The sequence below is a fragment of the Phialemonium atrogriseum genome (assembly GCF_030411735.1).
Source record: "Phialemonium atrogriseum strain 8032-3 unplaced genomic scaffold QBC33scaffold_21, whole genome shotgun sequence".
Taxonomy (NCBI): Eukaryota; Fungi; Ascomycota; class Sordariomycetes; order Cephalothecales; family Cephalothecaceae; genus Phialemonium; species Phialemonium atrogriseum.
This window is the reverse complement of record NW_026848158.1, coordinates 493,358-514,524: the sequence shown is the minus strand read 5'-3', so window position 1 is coordinate 514,524 and position 21,167 is coordinate 493,358. Positions and strand designations below refer to the sequence as shown.

The following is a 21,167-nucleotide window of genomic DNA, read 5'->3' as shown; positions in this document are numbered from 1 at the left end:
CTGCGCCACCACGTGAGGGGCTGAATTGATACCCCAACCTCGACCTTCGTAAAGTTGAAGCCTGAGAGTCCGATACGCGGCAAACTCCAACGGCCTCCATGGTTGTGGTTGCCATCTTGGCGCTATCACCATGCGATTCTTTAGTCTAGCATCGATACTTCTTGCGGTGAGTTCTTTCTTGTGCTGTATCAAGCCTGAAGCGTCAATCATGAGGCTGATCGAATGTCCCAGGGTCTGCTGGCAGCCTCTAACCATACTACCGCGTTAGCCTGGGCCCCGGCCCAGGAAAGTTTAGACGGAGATGATACTCTAGGCCATGGGGGATTCAAGCTACACCTGCTCATAAATCCTGAAGATGCTGCCGTCGAGTAGGTCCTGAAACAATTTGCGAGGTCAACGAGGGGCGCAAGTCTCGGCTAACTTTGGACGAACAGTATTGTTGCGGTCCATGGACTAGATGGACATTGGAAAAGGTCATGGACTGCGCATAATGGGGTGTTCTGGCTCAGAGACCTTCTTCCTCACGAGCTTCCCCGGGCACGCGTATTCTCCTTCGGTTATGACTCTAGGACGAGGGGCGGAAGCAACCCGCTGACGCTAGACATTTCCGACTTTGGGAAGGACTTGGTGACGTCCTTGGCTAATGAGCGACATTTGACGAATGTCAGTCTTCAACTCCTTCACCTTTCCGTGCCATTCCACTGTCGAGGTGCCGTTGAAGCTAACTGTTTTAACTCCAGACAGAGGCCCGACCGTTAATCTTCATTGGTCACAGTCTTGGGGGGCTTGTCATAAAGAGTGTGAGTAAACCAACCACGAGTTGTGGACACCACGGCCAGCTTATCAGGCATTGAAGGCGCTCCTGCACTCAGACATGGCACGAGTAGGCCACCTCGAGAGGCAAAAGTCTATCAAGCTTTCAACTTACGGCGTTCTCTTCCTCGGAACGCCGCACCAAGGCGGCGAGGGGATACCTCTCGCTAAAATCATGACTGCGGTGCTTTCTACAATGTCCTATACGAACCCAAACCTCCTCGACCAGGTTTCGCGTCACTCAGAATGGCTTCAGGACCTCCAGGCACGGTATAACCCCATCAGCAGAGATTTCGAGACCATATTCTTCTACGAGACACATAAAATGGCGGTTCCGGTCATTGGCCAAATCCTCGTGAGTCACTCCCCCATCTGTTACCTTGGCAGTAGGAGGAGCATGGAACACTAATTATCTCATTACTGCCCCCATTGAAGGTTGTCCCAAAGTTCTCAGCCATTATTCAGGGAGCTGTAAATGCCGAGGACGTGAGCCTGTCCGCCGATCACAGCACCATAGTGAAATACTCCGGATTTGCAGACCCAAACTTTGAGAGGGTCGCCAAGCGTCTACAAGTTCTCGTCAACGATGCAGAGTCTCGAGTTCGCCAAAACTGGGTACATTGGCATGCAATAAAAGGTCACATCAAGTCCACAACCCGATCATTCTCGTTTAGCTTCTGATTGCTAATTTATTACTCTAACGTTCAGAAATTGAACTGCAGGCGCAAGCGAAAGAGCCGAAGGAACTATTCCTTTCCAGTGGTCCCCTAGAATTCCGTCTTGGGCTATTGGTCGACCAGCTCAGGAACCGCCACTTCGTCGGCCGGGAGACAACCCTCCTCCAGCTCCATCGAATCCTTCAAGGCGCCCGTGGGAGCGACCTCTTCAGACTTGCTGTTTTATACGGAACCGGTGGTATCGGGAAGACCCAGCTTGCTCTTGAGTATGCTTACTCGTCCGCATCCCGGTACAGCTCAATATTCTGGATCGATGGTAGCAGCAAGGAATCAGCGGTTTACAGTATTAAAAGGTACTTGGATCTGATCAAGATCCACTACGATTCCAGCAGGACCTCCGAGGGGAATCCAACGTATCAAATAATCAAAGAGGCACTCGACAAGACCCACGCGGACAAGCCCCCAAAATCGAAAAACTCGGAGGGAATGGGGACGACAGATCCCGAGGTTCATCGCCACCTGACAGAAGCTTTTGTTTATTGGCTATCCTGTGACGACAACAAGGGTTGGCTTATCATTCTCGATAATGTTGACGACCTGGAATCTTTCGACTTCCGAGAGCTACTCCCTAAGACTCAATGGGGCGCAGTGATTGTCACGAGCAGAAGATCCGACCTGGCCGTCGGGTGGGATGCTATTGAGGTCACCAACATGGACGAGGACGAGGCGATAAACCTGCTGATGGCTAGCGCAAAGCTGTCTCTGCGGCGCGGTATGAGCGGTAAGTTCTCCAGGCATTTGGCGTCTCCCTACGCCTCCGATTCAGACGGACCCGACTAATAGTATTTGCTGCGATTCAGATTGGGAAGATGCCCAACGACTCGTGGAAGTTCTTGGATACTTTCCGCTTGCAATTGTTCAAGCAGGCTCTTTCATTGCTGTTCAGCGGCCGAACAACCCGGTGGCCAGTTACCTCGAGCTACTTCAGGGGTATCCAGCAACAGTGTTAGCCCACAGAAACGCTAAAGCCGCATGGGATTACAGGAACGACACCGTCCTCACGACATGGGAGATCTCGTACGATGCCGTCAGCAAGCAGATGCCAAGAGCTGCTAAGATCCTTCATCTCTGTGCCTTCTTGCGGCGTGACGAGATCGTAGAGGATCTATTTGTTTTCGGACTACCATCAAGCAGCCAAAGTGAAGGTGAGAGATCTTGGCAGCGGAGTCCTTCCGGGCATCGACGGCACTTACAAATATCCAGGTATACAAACCCAGCAGGCTTTTAACCTTCTCATGTCATACTCGTTTGTCCAGCGGAATTCCGACGCTTCCGGGTTTTCCCTGCACCCGCTCGTCCACATGTGGGCAAGGCTTCGACTGAACCGGCGAGACCGAGAAGCTGTCGCCCTCGAAGCTCTCCAAATGCTGTATCGATATTACAGAACACGAAGTTCTGGCTGGGGGGCTTCAATCCATGCCGGGGAGCTTTTTTCCTTCTACGAGACGGAATCTCCTTGCAACCCCCTGGACAGGGTCGACCTCGGGGCCACCGAGCCAGAGTTCGGTCAGGTGTTGCGAGGAGCATTCTACTGGGCAAAGGGCATGTTTGACGAGGCGATTTCCTCTGTCTATCGCAAATACTTTACCGACGGGGTCTCTCCTCTCCGACACTGGGAACTATTTGACGAGTTAAGTCATTACATTTACATTCCCCTCAGCTTTGCAAACGACGTTAGAATCACGGGTTGGATTGGGTGTCAAGCGGCGTCATCATTCGGGAGCAAGCATCCTCGAGCTCTCAACGTTCTCGGGAACTATGCCTTCTCCCTCTACGAAGCAGACGAGTACAAGGACTCCCTTGCCTGGTACGAGTGGCTCTTGTCCACCAGGACACGAATCCTGGGCGCTTCGCATCCAGCAACTGCCGGAGCGATGCTTGGGATTGCGCGAGCCACCCAAGACTGCGATGTGGCGATCCCCAACGCCATAGAGGGCTTCCAGAGACGCCTTGACATGCTCGGCTTCGACGATTTCCTCACTCGAAACGCCCTTTCTGTTGTAATGGAGATGCATGACCCGGGCGTCTGTGGAGAGAAAACCGGCGAGCCGGCCCTGAGCACGTGGATGATGAACTTCATCCAGGGCCAAGGCGGTCTAACCAAATTATTTGACTGGGTTGTTTCCAATCTTGGTTGGTCGGATGAGGGAATCAAGCTTGCCGCAGCGTTCCTTGCGGCTAACGAAGTGGACGATGGCGTGGCCTTGATCGTTCACTTCCTAAGCTCAAACACTGATAGGTGGTCCGACGCCATGGTGTATGCACGTCAACTCGCCCTAGATGTGGTCTTCGAATTCACTGGCCCCATTTCGCACAGTGGTCGTGTGCAGGACTTGATCTCCACGCTCGAGCGATTGTGGGACATCTCAAGGCCCCAAGGGCGTTTTATTGATATCCTCCTCAATCGACTGGCTTGTGTCCAAGTTTCAATTCCCCTTGTCATATTTATGCTTCATCGCAAGCGCGGGGATACCGAGATGGCGGACCATTGGCTCGCAAAGCTCCCAGATCTGCCGCCGGAATGGCTTGCGTCGGGCTCATGCGGCGACTACGGATATCAATCTATCGGTGAGCGACTCCCACACGTCTACCTAAAAGATGTTGTCTATTATGCGCTATATCGGAACCATCCGATGACTGTCCCTGTCGAGGCTGTCGCTGAATCAGTCGTTCGTCTTATCATGAACCCCATGAATTTCTCGGGTGACGCCTTGGGACACAGGCTGGCACTTTCGGGATGGGATTCCTCTCTGTGCCCGGCTTCTCTTCTCGGTTCGCTAGATGCACTGGATGCAATCGGCGGCGCTGATGCACAGGAGGTCAAGTGTCCCCGATATGCTTTTGGAAAATTGGTGGTGGAAGCGAAGCAATTTCTCGAACAGGACAGGTCGGAGTCTTGCTTCCAGGACTTTCGAAGGACTTACATGTGCCGGGCAAATTGACAAGGTCGCTGGTGGGCACCAAAGAGGGAGAAAGATGAAGAGTGATGGATGTAATTATGATGCGAGCTTCGGTATTATCGTGGTAACGCCCCTTTTAGACAGCCTCGACAGTCCTTCAACACTTGGCTGGGCTAGCCCCGTGAAAAAAAAAAAGAGTGAAAAAAATGATGCTCAATTACTCAATGGAGGCTCACAAGACTCGCCTCTGGAATCTCCTTACGGCGTGTCCTTCATCTTCTCAACATCCTCACCTACCCCCCCACCCCCCCCCGCGGAACGGTCTGGCCAGCTCAGGCACCGCATTTGGAAGGCTATCAGATTGAGGATCGTTGTTTGAAAGATGGTAATGACTTGGTTCCGAAGCCGGAGAGCGTCGGCGCAGGAATACGGAGGGCGTGGGACTTGGTCGTATAATTAATAGGCAGAGGGAGATATGCGCTGGCCCGACTACGTTACCCCGCCGACAGGGGGCTCTTGATTACGACCAATGATGGTGAGACGTCGCGATGAGGATGACCCGACCGCGATGAGGGGAGAGGAATTCTCGAAGCCCATCTGCTGGCAAATGTGTCAAGTCTGATGATTGAAACCTCCGAGGCAATCTCTCAAAAAGCTTGACACCTGCGGCGGGTGGCGCCATGGATGAGTCTCCCCTTTTCACTTCCTTCTATAAGCACAAGGCCCTATCGGGTACAAATGCAATTCGGATCCTCGAACTTCTTCCGGGGCCACGCGGCACACCCATTCACGTAAGGCTCATTTCTGCCAGCCTCGATGATAACCCCGTTTATGAAGCGCTATCCTACGAATGGGGTCTTCCTAGCAGAGGCACATACCAACCAAAGGATGTGCCGAATCTTGTCCAAATAACGGTTACCATTAAGCGGTTCATTTTTTGCGACGGCGAGTCGATTTTAATCACGGAGAACCTGGAAGCGATCCTCCAGCGGCTGCGTTACCCTGATGGCCAAACCAGGTTTCTGTGGATTGATGGCATTTGCATCAACCAGGATGATGTCCAAGAGAGGACGAGCCAGGTCTCCTTGATGACGCGCATCTACGGGCAAGCATCCAAAGCACTGGTCTGGATTGGCGAGGAGAAGGCCGATACCGAAGCGGCGTGGATGTTAATCGACGAGCTTGCATACAGATATAACCAGGCTACGGAAGATGCCAATCCAACCACGTCACAGCGGCCTCGAAAAGTCGTAATTGACGACCGCGTTTTGGACCTGGTGAAAGGACCATACTTGGCTGCCTTGGCAGATCTTTTCACGAGATCCTACTTTGGGCGGATCTGGATAGTCCAAGAAATCCTCCTGGCGAAGACGGCCGAGGTGATCTGCGGAAGCCATACAATTCCATGGCCGGACTTCTGGCATGCCGCCACCGTCATCGTCAAACTGGGCCTTGTCGTTGATGTGGGAAAGACTGAGGTTCGACAACGGTGGATATGGCATCGGCTGATCAGCATAGGCGAGCTCTGGGAGCATAGACACGCGCTGTCGGGGTTGTGGCCATCGCTGCCCACACCATCTCTCCACGCCCTCGTCGAGCTCTTTCTTGGTAACCAGGTCACCGATCCCCGTGATCGTATTTACGGCATGCTTGGTATGGTCAGACCGGAATCACAGTTTGGGCGGGATAATCCGCTGCAAGCGGACTACACAAAGTCCATTGAGGATGTGTACCGGAGCGCGTTCGAATGGTCTCTGAAGGACTCTCAAAGACTGGCCATGCTCGACCATTGCGACGCACCAGCAACTAACAAGATCTACGGCTTCCCCACATGGATACCAGATCTCACCAAGGGGCCGAAGAAATGCCCTCTTCCGAGAATTGACCTCCTCCCCTCACGATCTGCCGGATCCCTAATGTCTCTTTTCGGAGACCAGTTCGCATTCTCAATCAACGGCAAAACGCTCTCCGTCAGGGGGTTGATCTTCGACCAAGTCTCCTTCGCCCGCTCTCCCACCACACAAGACGGCAAGCACCTCGTGATGATGGAGCAGTTCCACCTTTTCCACGACGATCAGGACCCTTACCCTACCGGCGGCAGCAAGCTTGACGCGCTGTGGCGCACCTTCCTCTGCAACTACATCTCGACGGGGGATTCAACGGGAGAATACCAGGTCGCTCCCGCTTCTTACCGAGCGCACTTTACAAAGTGCAATTCGCGCGAGTTCCTGAACCATCTCGGCCTACCCGAGAAGCTCACCGGCAAGGAACCCGACCTCTGCTACATGGGTGACCCCGATAAGTTCTTCAGCTTGCATGCCATGTTTCCCGAGGACGTGCGGAATAATATCTCCATATTGGCTCTGATGGCCAAGCACCGTTTCATCCGGTTTCTGTACGAGAGCTTGGGCGGGGAAGGTGACGGCGAGCTGTGGGTTGCGCAGATACGAGGTCGGGAAGTCCTGTGCGATGGCGACGAGGGGCGGCAGTTCTTTGTTACGAGGAAGGGATTCATGGGGCTCGGGCCGCCTTGTCCTCCGGTGCAGATCGATGAGTCTGGAAATGCTTTACTTCCGACAGGATCAGGTGTTCGCTCTGCGGATGTTGTTGCTGTCTTGGCAGGGAGTGATAAGGTCTGGGTGTTAAGGAGTAATGGAAGAGGTGGCTACACTATCGTTGGAGATGCATATGTGTATGGTTTGACGGAGGGATTTTGTTTCAATAGGGGAAGACTGCCGAGACTAGGGGACCTGGATTTATACTAATTAACCGTTACCATTGGGCGGATAAGTAAAACCACCCCCATAACATTCGAGAGATGGACTGACTCTTAGCCTCTTGCTTGTTGTAGGCTAGGTTTCGATGGGTCTGGAGCTACGTTAAATTTGCATTTCAAAGTGCCATAGGGTAGTCATATGAGGTGTTCTCGACGATGTATTCCATAAAGGCCACCTCGTTTGCAAGCTTCTCCTCTATCCATGGCTCATGTATAGGACCTGGGATAGGGAAGCGAAAGTCTCCTCTCTGAGGAAGAGTGGCAGTTGATGTTGATCCAGACAAGCGGTTCACATCGGCACATGCCGCTTGACTTGCACCGATTGGATAGGTCGGTGTGGACGGCAGCCTTGCATCTCGAGCTGCGCCACCACCTTCAGGGTAGGAGGTAGCAAATGAAGGCATAACATGCCACGCCAGCTGCAGGCAGCCTTTCGGTGAGCCCCGGCGGCTGGAATTTGCACAGCCACCTCGCCCTGCGCCCATTTATGTAACCTGTGTTGGTATTCCATTTCTTCAAGGGATCTTCCTGTAACCTACCCCTTCAGAGCTGAGGGAATATATCGCGCTCGTTTCAATACAGTGTTTTGTTATCCTTTACCATAATTGACACGAATAATATACCGCCGCTATGTATGCTAATCACCAGTCGTGGTCATGCGATCTGGACAGCCCAACGGCGACCAGCAGTCGAGCCTCGGAATTTCGGCGAGTACGTTAGGCTTCTACCTATATGAACTGGTAACCTTGCTCGGAGTTCGCGCTAATCAAGCATCCGTAAACAGCGAACAAGTGAGCTGGTCCGCAGCACGAGCTCTCAAGTAGGTGAACTAAGTTGAAAGTCAATTGACCTTCCAACTGACAATACGCCTAGCTGTCTAGCAGGCTTTCAACCGGTTCGCTCACTACGCACAAGAACCCATCCGCAAGCGTTGGTAGAACGTCCGCTACCCTTGCGAACCACAGCTCGAAACGGTCAATTTTGGTGAATTCCGTTCCAGAGGCGGCGCAGACCGAAGACAATCAAGAGGATGACGCGACATCCGAGTCGGACATCGAAGCCATCGAAGACGGCGATGATGTAGTGCACGACAGGGGCGACAGTCTTCGTGCCAGTCAACGTAACATGATACACTCTCATCACGAGGACGCTACAAACGACAGCGAACCTGAGATAGCCAGCCTGAAATCGCGGCTCGCAGCTGCCAGCATCGATAATGTCGCGGGATCGTCTTTCATCCCCATCGGCAGACTCGATGATCTGTTAACCGAAGAAAACGTCAAGCGGGAATTGCTTCAAACGGTGCCGGAAATATCAGCTCCAGCGATGAAGCAGATTTTGGATGAAGTCTGCTTTCGCACCACACCCAACCCTGTTGGTGTTAAAGGATCTGCTGTCATATCTCAGGGGTCAATGAAGAAAATCTTTGCAGTTCTCGTCCTCCTTGGCCGATCTGCTGACATCAACAAGTTCATATCGGCGGATGTTCGAGATAGAGACCTCCCCTTCTCTGAGGATCAACTAAAAGGGGAAAACCGGGACGTTGAGACTCACAAAGCCGCTGGCGAAGGGAAGAAAAAATCATTGCCGGACTTGAGCCACTGGCCATCTGATGCTCTCGAAGAGTTTCGCAATGTCCAATGGAAGCTTATGAGCCCATTCTTCAGCGGAGGTTCCAGAGCCTTGTCAACGACATATCACTACCAATTGTCTGACAATACCGTGCTCCCATTCGTCTTGGACGATCCAGAAACATCGGATTCAAAGATTTCGGGGGGGTTTGGTGAGGTCCGGAAAGTTAATATTCACCCGTCACACCACAGCTGGAAGGATCCAGGGGTACAGTCGGTATGTGATAGCACTTGCGCACCACATCTTTCAAGTTGGGTTTTTGGAATTAATCACTGACGCTGACCAAGCTTGGCAACACCATTTTTGCTGTGAAAAAAATCCGGCATGGCAATCAGGAAGACTTCAACCGAGAGGTTTCCGCTTTGAAAAGATTCAGTGGACGCCATGACAATCTTGTTGAACTCCTCGCGACATTCAAACACCAGGGATCCTATCACTTGATATTTCCCTGGGCTGATGAGGGAAACCTCCTCGACATGTGGAAATCCACCCCCGATTCTATGAATCGAATAGCCAATGCCAAGTGGATGTTGGACCAATGCCTCGGGATCGCACGAGGTCTGGCACTCATCCACAACGAGGCCAGGTTCAAGTCTGGCGAGAACGGGGAAAACCATGCTACATATACATGCAGACATGGAGACATAAAGCCTGAAAACATCTTACATTTCAGATCGGCGGATTCTGAGCTGGGGGTGCTAAAGATAAGTGATTTTGGCCTGTCGCGGTTTCATCGCACCGCCGAGAAACGGCCAAGGAGGCTGGTTGGCACAGCAACGTACCGGCCTCCAGAATGCGACATCCCCGACGCAACGATATCATCGAGCTGGGATATCTGGTCCCTCGGATGTGTGTATCTCGAATTCGTTGCCTGGTTTCTGCAGGGGGCAGAGGCAGCGGGGAAGTTTCGTACTTTCCGAACGGAGAGTCTGCAATCGGCCCATACGCTGTCAACCAAGCACAAAGACGGAGACGATAGCTTCTTCATCATTCGAACCGACAGAAATGGTGGGGGGATCCAAGCCGATCTCAATCCTGCTGTCGTTGAGGTGAGTATTACTTTCCAGTAGCTATTCCGAATACACACATTACAAGCCCTGGACTGACGTGATACAGTGGCTGAACACTTTGCGCCGCCATCCAAATTCTTCTCAGTCCATCATTGATTTACTCGATTTGATTGAGAACGGAATGTTGGTCACGAAATCAGAGAAACGCCTTAGCTGCGACGATTGTGTCCACGGCCTGGAGACTATTATCACAACATGGGAGAAAGATCCTCAGTATGGGAGGTCTAGGGCCAGAATTCGCCAACACTTGATGAAGTCTGTCGAGAAGGTATGGATGAAGCAAGTTAGTTCTATGTGCTCAACTCTAAAAAGCTACAGGTCGGTAGTGTTTACGAAGAACACGATGGGTGGAAAGGTATTGAGAACTTGAGACTGGTGTCTCGGGATGACCAAGCCAACTCGTTATCTTGGTTTGATAAGTCAAGAACATGGCTTGAACAACACCTAGGCACTGAAGTTGATTGGCGACCTTTACCTCCAGTTAAGCGACAGCTGCTCCCATTCCATGCGGAATTAAAGTGGGAGGTGAGTAGTCATCAGACACGTTAATGGGGGGGGGGGGGGGGGGGGTAACTGAACTAATTAACTCTTTAAAGTATTCTGGGCGAGAAATGTCGATTGATCTCGATCCTCACGCAGCTCAACGTTGGAGAAAGAGCTCGTACAATCGCGGCAGCACAATCCTCCCGTTCTGGCAACCACCAAAACCTCCAGCGGCGGGGGCTGCAAGTACTTCGACCACGAGTACAACTAGTAGGAGCAGATTTTCATCAATCTCTACCTGGGTCTCGTGGATACCGACATTTCGGGCCAAGACTGGACCAAGCGTGTCAGATCCCCGAAAGCCCCCTCTGACTGGATACTGGAGGGAGTCGTACCTCTGCGTTGACAAATGCTGGACTAGCGCAACCGAGACAAACATGAGTACGCTCGCCTCGCTGGACTCCATGTCTGATGACTTTGAGCTTTTCTCCGAAGCTCGAAGGGTGCTGTGTTGTGCTCAAGGTGGCCGGCTGCAGCGATTCTTGTCATGGAGGTCTTACACTCGTGTTAATTTCGCCAAGGTAAGTAAAATGTTTGCTGTATACCAAAAAGAAACTAAATATTCTCCAGTTTCACTTCCTCTTCAATAACAGCGACCGCGTAAAGGCTTTCGACTGTTCAACGTTGGGCGCCATCCACAACATCTGCCAAGGATATGAGTACACAAGCCAGCAGTCTATCGGCATTGACATTCACATGCGCATTATTGCCGAGATTATCCTCTACGGCATTCGCTGCCCAAGCCTTGGTCGAGGTCAAAGGACCGTATTGGATGGCATTCCCAAGCTGAAAGCACCACCCGGCCTGAAGAAGCAGGCTCTGACACCCGGCTGGGGCTTCCATGCCGGCCAGGGCCCATGTTTGAAGAAGATCATCACTTGGGTCGCCGCGGTTCTGACCTTCGGGTTATCGTTCGTTCCCATCTGGCTCTCTTCCATCAGCAATATTGATTTGCAAAACGCCTTCGCCCCAGTCACCTTCCTAGCCACGCTTCTTGGCATCATCTTGGCCATTGTTGTTGTCGGCGCTTCTTAGCGCAACGGATCGCTCTGATTTCCTCGCCTGCGTACATGTATATACAGTATTAGACAACAATATTGGGGGTTTGGGGGCCGTGATACCAGTGTGAATACATTATGGCATTTAGATGTACTTTTGTAGCTGCGTGTTTTCATTCTACATAGCCTTGTTGAGAGACTCGTCCGTGGTTACAGTGTCTTACACATAATTTCCTCTTGGAAAAGGAATTGATATAGTCACCAAACGAAGGAGGGAGAAAGATGAAGGGTGATGGATGTAATTATGATGCGGAGCTTCCGTATTAGACGTCCGCCATCAGCCCCCTGTGGCCCTTCAGATGACCATCCACATACGCGAGCCATCTCCTCAGGTGCTGCTCGTTTAAGGAGATCCGCTGGTGGCGAATGCCAAACCCGCCCTTCCAGCCCATGCCCCGACTATGCAAGACCATCTTCCCGCGCCGTTATGCCGACTCTGTAGCCTGTGTCAACTATTTCCAGGTTTCCGAGAACGCCGCATCGGCCCGTGAGTTGCTCGCCATGGCAATTACTGGCCCCTTGCTCCTAGCACAAGGATTTAGGGGGATCACCAGCCTGGCGGCAGAAAGGAGCTGCAGATTCCTGCGGCCAAGACGTTGGCGAGAAAAACCTGGTCGTTCTAGTTGTATCCTCCGAAGTCCTCCGACGACTTATAGAGTTGTTGGATGTATCTACGCTCGCGGTTTCTGAATTTTGCCTGAACGAGTCTCTAGTTGTTTTGTCGGCGGCTCAGTCATCGAGCTTGGGCTTGATAGAGGAAATAGGCGATCTGGAGGCCTACGTGCTTGACGTGTGGGACAGCTGGGGAAGCTCTCGCAGTCTTTCGAAGCATTCACTCTCCTCTCGACAACACTCGCATTGGCAGTACCCGGGTTTTCCTCCGTTCTCGTCGAGATATCGACGGTATTCGCTGTCGAAGCGCTCATGCTCAGAGAGCTTCCTCTGCAGCAAGTCCCTGAAATCCTGCGATTCTGCGAAAACACCCGTTCAATCTCTTGTCACATTCTTCCTCGTGCCATATTAGGCTATCTGGCGATTCGTACTTGATAGGATGGAGTTTGAAATCGAGAAAGTTCTAGTAAACCTCGCTGATGGTGCTTGGATAGAGCAAGGCTAGAACGATTAGATAGCGAGGATTGCTCTCCATATCCCGCCACTCCCAAGACAGCGACGACTTTGGCCAACGCCTTTTCGACCTTTCAGATATAGACTTGCAGAAGTGATAGTATGCGTAAAGAACGTCTCGAGCGCCTTCTGCATGGGGACCAAAGTCGGGATCTTGCGTCTTTTTTAGTTGGTTAGACGCAAGGTTAACCAGGGCTCTGATGTACTCGGAAGAAGTTTTGAAAGTCTTCTTTTCCAGAAAGTACTGTGAAGGGTCAAGGCCTTCGACGTGTTGGAGGAGCACCTCGATGGGCAGTGGTTGATGGTGGATCCTGATGTCTTCAGTCGCAATGGTTGGCATCCCAAGGGCGCCAATCTCGGGAAACTCAAGACCACGAAGCTGGATGTACATATCTGCGAGCTGGTTATGAACATGGGCCAACCCTGGGTTCTGCTGACACGGGTTTCGAGATTCCCACGTCTGTCCTTGGCGGAATCCTAGGACATGCAGAGTCGTACCTTCGATGCATTCCATGATAATGAAGGCTACTCCAATGGGGCTTTCAGCGACGTACGAGTATGCAATTACGTCTGGGATTGGAATGGTCGTGTTTTTGCGCATATCTGTAAAGAGAAACGGTCAGTGACGACACAACGGGCAGAGCAGCAGAACTAACTTCATGGTGGCCACCTCAGAATCGATTTTCTCGTCGATCCATGGGACTCGTCCCGGAAATGGTATGCGTATCACCCATCGGTCTGGCTTCCCTCCAGGAGATACAGGGTTGAATTCGACAAAGAAACAGACGTTGAAAGACCCATGTGTCGTCCTGAAGACCTTGCATCCCACACTGTCATGATAAGAGGACGCTAAGTCGCAAATCGCTTGTCGCTCGATCGACCCAATAAATTCTTCTCGCTCCCTGGTTATCTTTTCATCCACAATTCGGTTCCTCATCCTGTGACGCGACGACGGTGGTAGCAGAGGTAAAATCCATCGTTGCCATCGATGGGCTTGGCTCTGGTGTGCCAGGTGATGAGAGGGTGCACGGACAAACCCATCTCTCGCCCACCCCATTTCTCAAGAGTTCCTTCTCAAAGGTCGAAAAAAGACAAGACCCAACAAACTTGAAGCCGTCAGTGGAATGTCACGCTCAATAAAAGATGTCGATGCTGGCCACTACGGTGCGTTTACCACCGCCCTCGCCAACCTGCTACACACAAGCATCGCGGAGCACACGTACGCAGAGATCATTGACGGGATCCCGACGGCAGATACCTGGTATGCTTATCATGGGGTTCGTCACGACATCATTGAAGCGCATCGCAAACTTTGCCCGGGCACCCTAGACACCGCGCGACAATTCCGAGCGGATCTTCACCCCGAGCATCTAGCGTTTGATTCAACGGTTGGCGTATCCCTGGCGTATCCCTGCCGATCATGTGTCTCTGCAACCGGCTTGAACTAACTCTCATGCCATAATAGGTTCTTGGAGCTTATGAAAATTCGCCGCTGGGTTCGCGAACCTTCAAGCTGCGATTGATAGAAATGCTAGCTATTGCGTGCCATGACCTTGCTGCTCTCCTGCATCAAAAGTATGATGGAGGTTTCCACAAAGGCGCTCATACCTGGACACCGGCGAACGTTTCGACTGCCCGGTGGCAAATCGCGCCTCAGCCCCCACGGTCTCCAACCGTGTTTCTTCATGCTGCCTACGACGCCTTTGATCAGTATCCCAGAGGTGTCGCGGACATGGTCGGTTATTGGGCCGAATCACGCCTCTTCGGCGGGGTTGTGCTTTTTGACCGAGGAGAAGACGAAATAGGCGTACGTATTTGTGTTTAATCCCTCCCAGACGCTTTAAACATGGTTGGGCCCTCGAAGGCTAATTCATATATGCCTTCTTTCAGTGCCACGATGTCTTCCTTTACCCGAATGGGGGCCGCCGTCTCATCTTCCAGCCCTCAGAAGAACAAGTGGACCGTTTGTACACCTTTTTGACAACGCCAGCCTCCGAAAGTGATGGGATTTCACCTCCATTACCTCTCATTCCCGAGAAATACGCTCGGCGCGTGGACCCTTGGGACGCTTTTGGGTCGTTGCACATCTTCCGCAATCGCTATGAGCGTAGGAGGGGTCCGCGGCCGAGAGGTCACCTCGTTGCTTTGGAAGACGATCCCCAAGGCCAAGATCTTTTGGAAATAATCAGAGAACGGTACGCTTGATCTGAGGAGTCTGTGTCGGGACTATCTAGAGGGATATAAACATTGGGGAGGTTAATAGAGAGATCAAACCAAGGTTTTTGCTAGAACCACAGCAAGCACTTCAATGGCAGGCCGTGTTGACAACTCAGACACAGCTAGGGCGTGTGGGCGGTAAGCGGGTCCGTGAGAAGAGTCTGCTTAAGTGTCGACGATGTAGAGGTAAATCAAGACCTCCCTTAGCCCATGAGGCTCACTTGATGGCCCTTTTCTTTTAGGTTTGCAAATTGAGCCCGGCGTTTGGATGATTGGGAGTCGAAGAAAAGATTGGTCAGACGCTACGTATGAAGGTGCTGTTGTTAGTCTGGGCCATGTGCTACTCTTGGTGGGCATGCTCTGCGGCAGGTGCGGTTGACGTGACCTGCACGGCACAAACTACCTAGGTAGGTAGGTATTATTGAAGGCAACAAGATATTACGCCACGTGGCTTGGGGCAAGGGGTTTGCTCCCGTCCAACTCATTCTTCAATTTCTTTCATTCTTCCACTCCTCCTCCCAGTCCATTATTTCCGCAACTGCAACGCCGACTCGGAAGGGCTTTCCGGTGATCCTCGGAAACCTCCTTCCCAAGCACATCCCTCCACGGCTTCCATTTGACACGACATCCGCACAAGCTCACGATGGCAGACAATGAGACTGAGAGCAGCCTATTCCATCTCGAATTGATAAGGCGAAGAAATATTACAGAGCAGGGAACCACGATACTCAACGCATTTGCTCATGGAATGCAGCCTACACCAGAAGCCGCAACAGAAGCCGCGCGTCAGCTTGACGCTTCCTACCTGTCCTCCTCTTGAACGAGGAAAGAGGCCAAGGACTATCTATGGATGGTCTGGGAGATTATGGTTGATATCGCTCGGAGTCCTGATGTGGCAAGTGAGGTACACGGGTATCTTGTGAGAATTCTAGAAAGTCTACAGCAGTGTGCAAAGGGAGATTTAGACGTCTGGGGTGTTAGTATTCATCACCAACTTATCTACTTTAGTATTTGCTAATCTCAACCTCTAGAGAAAATGCCGTGTGTAGAGAGACCTGCCTCTGCTTCCTATATGCATGGAAGCATACTTTAATGGTATGTTCTTTTTTCTTTTCTTTTGGCTATTTTCAAGAAGGATGCATATCGTCAGTGGCAGGGCAAGTGGAGACTCCAATTACACCCCCAATTATAACCACTTATATTGTTAATAATGTATCTAACTTGCCTGGTGGAAGACCCATTTTCAGCAGAAGAGTTTACTCCAAAGTCTGCACAGATATGGCAAAACCTGAACACCTTTGGGGCTCGATGCCCTGGGGCAGGTATAGCAGGTCCCTACTACCAGGTGATGTGTGCCTTGCGATTGGCGCTTGAGGAAGATCTGAGCACAGTTGCTGAGATGGGTATAACAGAATGTAAAATAAAGTTGCCTGTACATGGATCTCTCATGCTGCCAGGCCTCTTATATGGTGGGCGCGGGAGAATATTGGCGATATGGATGGCATAGAGGGGGAGGAGGCAAACTACGTTGAAGGAGGCCCATTATACCATGGACCACCTGCCATGTGCCTTCAACGGTGGGGCTTCTGGATAGGCCGGTTTGAAGGAGCTTGGAAAGGAGGAATCCGGCTTGAGTGAGGATATTCGGAAGGCTGCGCTCGAAGCGGCGGTGACTATGAAAAGGATTGAAGGAATCTGACGTGACGCGTCAAGTCTGGGAGGTGCCAGGAAGCCATCAATCCGTTGGCGCTTGCCCTAGGGTATATCACAATCGCCCACCCCAGCTCCTGAGCGCTCAACTGCCATATACGGAATTCCCAATCATGCCGAGTTTGCGGAATGAGTCGGCTCCTCCTGGGAACAACATCGGGGGTAACCCGGGGCCTGTACGAGCCTTCTATAGTAATAACAACAGGAACGAGTTTGATATCGGCTACCACGATCCGAACAGAGCTCCTCTTGGGCCGCGAAACGGGAGGGAGTATACGAACACACAGTCTGGCAACATACCATCCGTCGATAAGCGCCAGAACTGAACCTTGTGTCGGAGGATTATCAGATTGAAAAAGGGCGTGTGTTAAAGCCGAGGGCTCGGGAATTCCTTCTCATTTTTGACGCTGCTCAGGGTGGAACGGTGGATGTTGCTGGTCGTGGGTTCTTCATAGTGCGAGCTTGGATTTTGATTCTAGTCCTGTTAACTTTGCATGTTTCAGTTGCCAACATGGATTAACGTGATATCTATGAATTTGGGGCCCAGACCTCGTCGAGAGATGCAAGTTGGATTGACAGGGAAACTGGCTTTGCTGACGTGTCCTGTTCTTCGCAAAGTCCAATCCTACTGCTGTGCCGCGATACAACAGGCAGCAGGATAACATTAAAGATAAAAGTTCTCACTCTCCCTCCCAAGTCCAGCCATCCCAACGTATCGTTTTCAATCCAGTAGTCAAATCCCAATCATCGTCTCGCCCACCAAACACACAACATCACAGTAACACGACAATGGGCCCCTGGACCGTCACCTCGTGCACCGTCTCCGACGCCGCCGACTTGGCGCGCAACAACATGTCAGCCTTCTGGGAAGACCCGACGTGGATCCTCCTCTGGCCCAGAGACTTTACCAGGGAGTACGTCATCGAGCAGTGCGCCAAGCGGATGCCGCGCAGCCTGCTCCGGGACCGGGCGACGCTGCGCCACCAGAAGGCCGTCGACCCCGAGACGGGGGCCATCGTGGGGTATGCTAGGTGGATACTGCCGCCGGGCCGTGCCGTGAAGGCAACTGGTGAGGCTGAATGGGGAGAAGCGCAGGTCCCCGATGTGAGCGTGGATGAGAGGGAGGGGTTTGAGAGGCTCTTCCGGACGGCGGATTGGAATACCAGAGACGATATGGATGCGCTGGATGATAAGAACCACGTGGTGATGAACAGGATTAGGTCGGAGAAGCCGTACATCTGTGCGTTCCCCCCGTTTTCTTCGAGGTCCTGAATCGAGAGATATCTCCTGTTGGCCAGCACTGGGCCAATGAGCTGTGAGTTTCGCTGGCCTGTAGAACTCATGCTAACCTGCCTTCTAAAGCGCTTGATTATCTGGCTGTGCATCCCGACAACAAAGGCAAGGGAGTGGCAACGGCTCTTGTTGAGAGCGGCATAAGAGCAGCTGAGGAGATGGGAGTTGACATATTCATGCTTGCCTTCAAGGCTGGATTGGGAGTGTACAAGAGACTCGGCTTTCAGGAGGTTGAGCGGATCATCCAGGACGACTCCAAGTATGGCGGGAAGGGGGAGTATGGTGCTTATTTCTTGATCTACCATGTGAACAAGCCCGAATAAGTGGAAGGCCAAACGCTAAAGTGTCAAGTACATGGCTTGGGAAAGACCGTGGCCTAATCATATGTGCTTTATTCTAGATATATGCATATATGGTAAATATGTATGCTGATGCAAATCGCCGGAATCGGTGACGCCTTCGCAGAGTGACAGATGATACTGTCCAGCCCACGAAACTGGGCAACGTTCTGCCCGCGAAGGTTGCTTTGTTTCCCATGCTATAGCCCGGGTATCGTGTCATACAGACCATCGTAAAGCTTCCCAACCCAGCCAAGCTGCAGTCCGCCCCTCGCAACGACTCCCAGCCCGCCCGCCGCCCACAAGCCGGCCAGCCCAACTGCCACACCATGGATCGCGAACCAGACCCGCCTCCTCCTCCTCCGCACCCTCTTATCCAGCGCCGCGTTCCCCGTGGGCGCGCCGGGCGTCCACCCGGCCGCCTGCGCGACGCCCAGCCACCTGGCCCAGCCCCAGACGACGTGCCCGCAGGCGACGGAGACAAGCCCCGCGTACGCGACCCACGACACGGCCGGGTGGCGCGCGAAGCCGTGGGCGACGTAGGCGAGGCCGACGTTGGCGCTGTCGCCCTCGACGGCGAGCGGCAGCGCGCGGTTCATGAAGGCGTGCGCCCCCGCGAACGCCGCGAGCGCGTAACCGCCCAGCGACACGTAGCTCAGCGGCGGCCAGACGCGGGCGCGCGGGCGGCCGTGGCCGTAGGCCGCGACGCCCGGGGTGGCGCCGCCGTAGCGGCGGACGTTCTGGGCGCGCCGGAGGAGGCGGATCGCGAGGCCTGAGGCGACGTGCGCGAGGGCGGGGAGGGTTACGAGGAGGGGCTCGGAGAGCGGCGTTTGGTAGATCTCGCGGGCGAGGAGAAGGTAGGATTCGGAGGCGGCCACGGAGCGCGTCGCTAGCGGGATCAGGGAGGTGGTTACGAGGTGGAGGGTCGTGAATATGGTGAGGGTGTACGAGGAGTAGCGCTGGATGCGGATCACTGTTGGAGAGAAGACAAGGTGGTCAGTTCTGGTGGAATCGCTGCGACGATGGGGGACGACTGGGACGTACGGTAATATATGGCGCCATGGCCGGATCCGCTTAGGCCTACTGATGTGGTAGTTCCCGGGGATTTGGGCGAAGAAGTCGAGCTCTCAACAGGGTGCTCCGGCAACGGGGGAAGGTCTTTCTCCGTATCGGCCTTTGGGGACTCAATCGGGGACGGATCGAGTTGTAGAAGAGATATGAATGTTTCCTGGGAGGCCTTCTCGTTCAATGGTCTGGAATCCATCTTGTTCAATCGACCGGCACTGCCGGTTCAACTGCAATTATCGTCTTAATAATGAGGTACTCGGTAGGGTGCCGTCTTTTGAGCCTCAACAATTATGACGCCGGGCCCCCACGGCCCACAGCAAATCAACGCAGGTCCATTGGTAAGGAGCATGCCACCCCTGCTAGCACGCACGTGCCCGGCCAGAATGCCAAGACATCGTGACAACCCGAAATCCACAACCAACAGTCAAGCATCTCCCGTCGTCGCTTAAGCCTACCAAGATACCTAGGAAAGGAAGCAACCTGAATTTGTGCTCAGCCGGCGAGCAAACCGTAAAGCGCTACCTGAGGAGATAATTAACAAAATGCCTCCAGTAAGTTTTCTCCCGCCACCTCCTCCAATCCCAACCCCTCCCTCTTCAACCCACTAACCCTCTCCCCCCACAGCGTCACCAGACCCTGCCCCCGGCGCAGACCTCGTCGGCGCGCGAGGCGCTGCAGTCCTTCTACTGCCAGCTCTGCCAGAAGGGGTACAGCCGGATGAACGACTACGAGTCCCACCTGAGCTCGTACGACCACAGCCACAAGCAGCGCCTCAAGGACATGAAGGCCATGGTGCGCGACCCCAACGCCGCCGCCCGCGCCCGCAGGCAGGAGGCCAGGGCCGAGGGCGTCATCAGCATCAAACTCGGCGATGCCGCCGCTGCGGGGGCGGGGGGCGGGGGAGGAGGCGGGACTGCCGCCGCGGCTGGGGGTGGAGGGTTCAGGAAGGGCGGGTTTAAGAAGACGGGGTTCAAGGCCGCGTTTGTGCCCGTGGGGGCCGGGGGAGGCGAGGAGGAGGAGGCTAAGAGCAAGAAGGCGGGGGATGTGAAGGTGGAAGAGGTCCCCGGCAAGGAAGACGCGTCTGCGGTGAGGAGCGAGCTGGTCGAGAGCGATACCGAGGATGAGGGCTACGAGGTTTACGACCCGAGATTCCCGACCGACTGAAGGGCAGCACGATGATATTTCCTGTGGCAGCCGGATGGACACGACGAGAGTCCGCAACTACAGGGGTGGACATTATTTTGGGACAAGAGCACCCATACACGACGACTATATCTCCGGCTGGAACATGGACATGTCCTCCTCCAGCAAACCCATCATATCTCTACCACCCGAGAACCAGTCTCCCAGGCTCGACGCCGCCGCCGTCTCGCCGTCCAGGCCCGAGCTGGGCACGTCGACCTGGGGCACGAGCCCCAGCTGGCTCAGATACATGTCGAAGTCGTTGCCGACGAGCGTCATGTCGCGGTCCTGCTGCTGCTGCGCCTTGGCCTCGACGTAGAGCGCCGCCACGTTGTACAGGACCTGGCAGAGGCGGTGGAGCTTGTCGACGGCCTCGGAGGCGCCGCAGCTCTGCTGCAGCGACGCGACGAACTCGGCCAGCCGCCGCAGGTCGTCCGCGTCCGACGTCTCGACGACGTGGCAGAAGAGGACGATGAATGGGATGAAGGGCGCGCCCAGGATGGTCCTGCCCGAGGGGGATCATTGGAGTTAGCAAAGACCCGCTTCTCTTCTCTCTCCTTCCCTCTCTCGTCCCGAGGGCTGGTTGGGGGGGGGGGGGGGGGGGGGGGGAGGGGGGGGGGGGGCAAAGTTTGATAGCACAAAACAACCCAACCCTAACAAAGCCAGATCGTTATATTGAGGACGCGGGGGCGCGCCGGTAACAGC

The 21,167-nt window shown here is 53.6% G+C and overlaps 9 protein-coding genes across 9 annotated transcripts in view; 6 read left to right on the top strand and 3 right to left on the bottom strand.

The window, feature by feature from the left end:
* The first annotated feature begins 31 nt into the window (after positions 1-31).
* On the top strand, positions 32-4,659 carry QBC33DRAFT_545714 (uncharacterized protein). The gene is made up of 9 exons (XM_060428587.1): positions 32-166; positions 232-368; positions 435-663; positions 741-800; positions 857-1,168; positions 1,249-1,450; positions 1,522-2,271; positions 2,351-2,695; positions 2,754-4,659. The coding sequence occupies exons 1-9, from the start codon at positions 131-133 to the stop codon at positions 4,490-4,492; spliced, it is 3,810 nt and encodes a 1,269-aa protein (XP_060281305.1). The 5' UTR covers positions 32-130; the 3' UTR covers positions 4,493-4,659.
* Positions 4,660-4,775: 116 nt separating this feature from the next.
* Positions 4,776-7,219, top strand: QBC33DRAFT_545713 (heterokaryon incompatibility protein-domain-containing protein). The gene has a single exon (XM_060428586.1). It carries the CDS (start codon positions 5,131-5,133, stop codon positions 7,213-7,215), a length of 2,085 nt encoding a protein of 694 aa, XP_060281304.1. The 5' UTR covers positions 4,776-5,130; the 3' UTR covers positions 7,216-7,219.
* Positions 7,220-7,753: 534 nt separating this feature from the next.
* Positions 7,754-11,745, top strand: QBC33DRAFT_545712 (uncharacterized protein). The gene is made up of 8 exons (XM_060428585.1): positions 7,754-7,937; positions 8,011-8,046; positions 8,100-9,074; positions 9,146-9,907; positions 9,975-10,196; positions 10,247-10,453; positions 10,525-10,992; positions 11,042-11,745. The coding sequence occupies exons 1-8, from the start codon at positions 7,857-7,859 to the stop codon at positions 11,504-11,506; spliced, it is 3,216 nt and encodes a 1,071-aa protein (XP_060281303.1). The 5' UTR covers positions 7,754-7,856; the 3' UTR covers positions 11,507-11,745.
* A 429-nt stretch (positions 11,746-12,174) lies between these two features.
* On the bottom strand, positions 12,175-13,591 carry QBC33DRAFT_594069 (uncharacterized protein; the record flags this gene model as incomplete). Its single annotated transcript, XM_060431772.1, has 2 exons — positions 12,175-13,257; positions 13,285-13,591. The coding sequence occupies 2 exons, from the start codon at positions 13,589-13,591 to the stop codon at positions 12,605-12,607; spliced, it is 960 nt and encodes a 319-aa protein (XP_060281302.1). The 3' UTR covers positions 12,175-12,604.
* QBC33DRAFT_545708 (uncharacterized protein) lies at positions 13,539-15,328 on the top strand. The gene is made up of 3 exons (XM_060428584.1): positions 13,539-14,042; positions 14,120-14,461; positions 14,545-15,328. The coding sequence occupies exons 1-3, from the start codon at positions 13,779-13,781 to the stop codon at positions 14,857-14,859; spliced, it is 921 nt and encodes a 306-aa protein (XP_060281301.1). The 5' UTR covers positions 13,539-13,778; the 3' UTR covers positions 14,860-15,328.
* A 1,757-nt stretch (positions 15,329-17,085) lies between these two features.
* Positions 17,086-18,306, top strand: QBC33DRAFT_545704 (acyl-CoA N-acyltransferase). The gene is made up of 2 exons (XM_060428583.1): positions 17,086-17,821; positions 17,944-18,306. The coding sequence occupies exons 1-2, from the start codon at positions 17,371-17,373 to the stop codon at positions 18,195-18,197; spliced, it is 705 nt and encodes a 234-aa protein (XP_060281300.1). The 5' UTR covers positions 17,086-17,370; the 3' UTR covers positions 18,198-18,306.
* QBC33DRAFT_594065 (uncharacterized protein) lies at positions 18,235-19,579 on the bottom strand. Its single transcript, XM_060431771.1, has 2 exons — positions 19,257-19,579; positions 18,235-19,185 (listed from the first exon to the last, which is right to left on the bottom strand). The coding sequence occupies exons 1-2, from the start codon at positions 19,474-19,476 to the stop codon at positions 18,413-18,415; spliced, it is 993 nt and encodes a 330-aa protein (XP_060281299.1). The 5' UTR covers positions 19,477-19,579; the 3' UTR covers positions 18,235-18,412.
* Positions 19,580-19,707: 128 nt separating this feature from the next.
* QBC33DRAFT_181208 (uncharacterized protein) lies at positions 19,708-20,591 on the top strand. The gene is made up of 2 exons (XM_060422447.1): positions 19,708-19,831; positions 19,905-20,591. Exons 1-2 carry the CDS (start codon positions 19,823-19,825, stop codon positions 20,442-20,444), a joined length of 549 nt encoding a protein of 182 aa, XP_060281298.1. The 5' UTR covers positions 19,708-19,822; the 3' UTR covers positions 20,445-20,591.
* QBC33DRAFT_496451 (uncharacterized protein) overlaps positions 20,218-21,167 on the bottom strand; it is a 3,543-nt gene continuing 2,593 nt past the window's right edge. Inside the window, exon 7 of the mRNA XM_060425574.1 lies at positions 20,218-20,967. Within this exon, the coding sequence (XP_060281297.1) occupies positions 20,550-20,967 (418 nt within the window). The 3' untranslated portion in view covers positions 20,218-20,549. The remainder of the gene's footprint in view (positions 20,968-21,167) is intronic.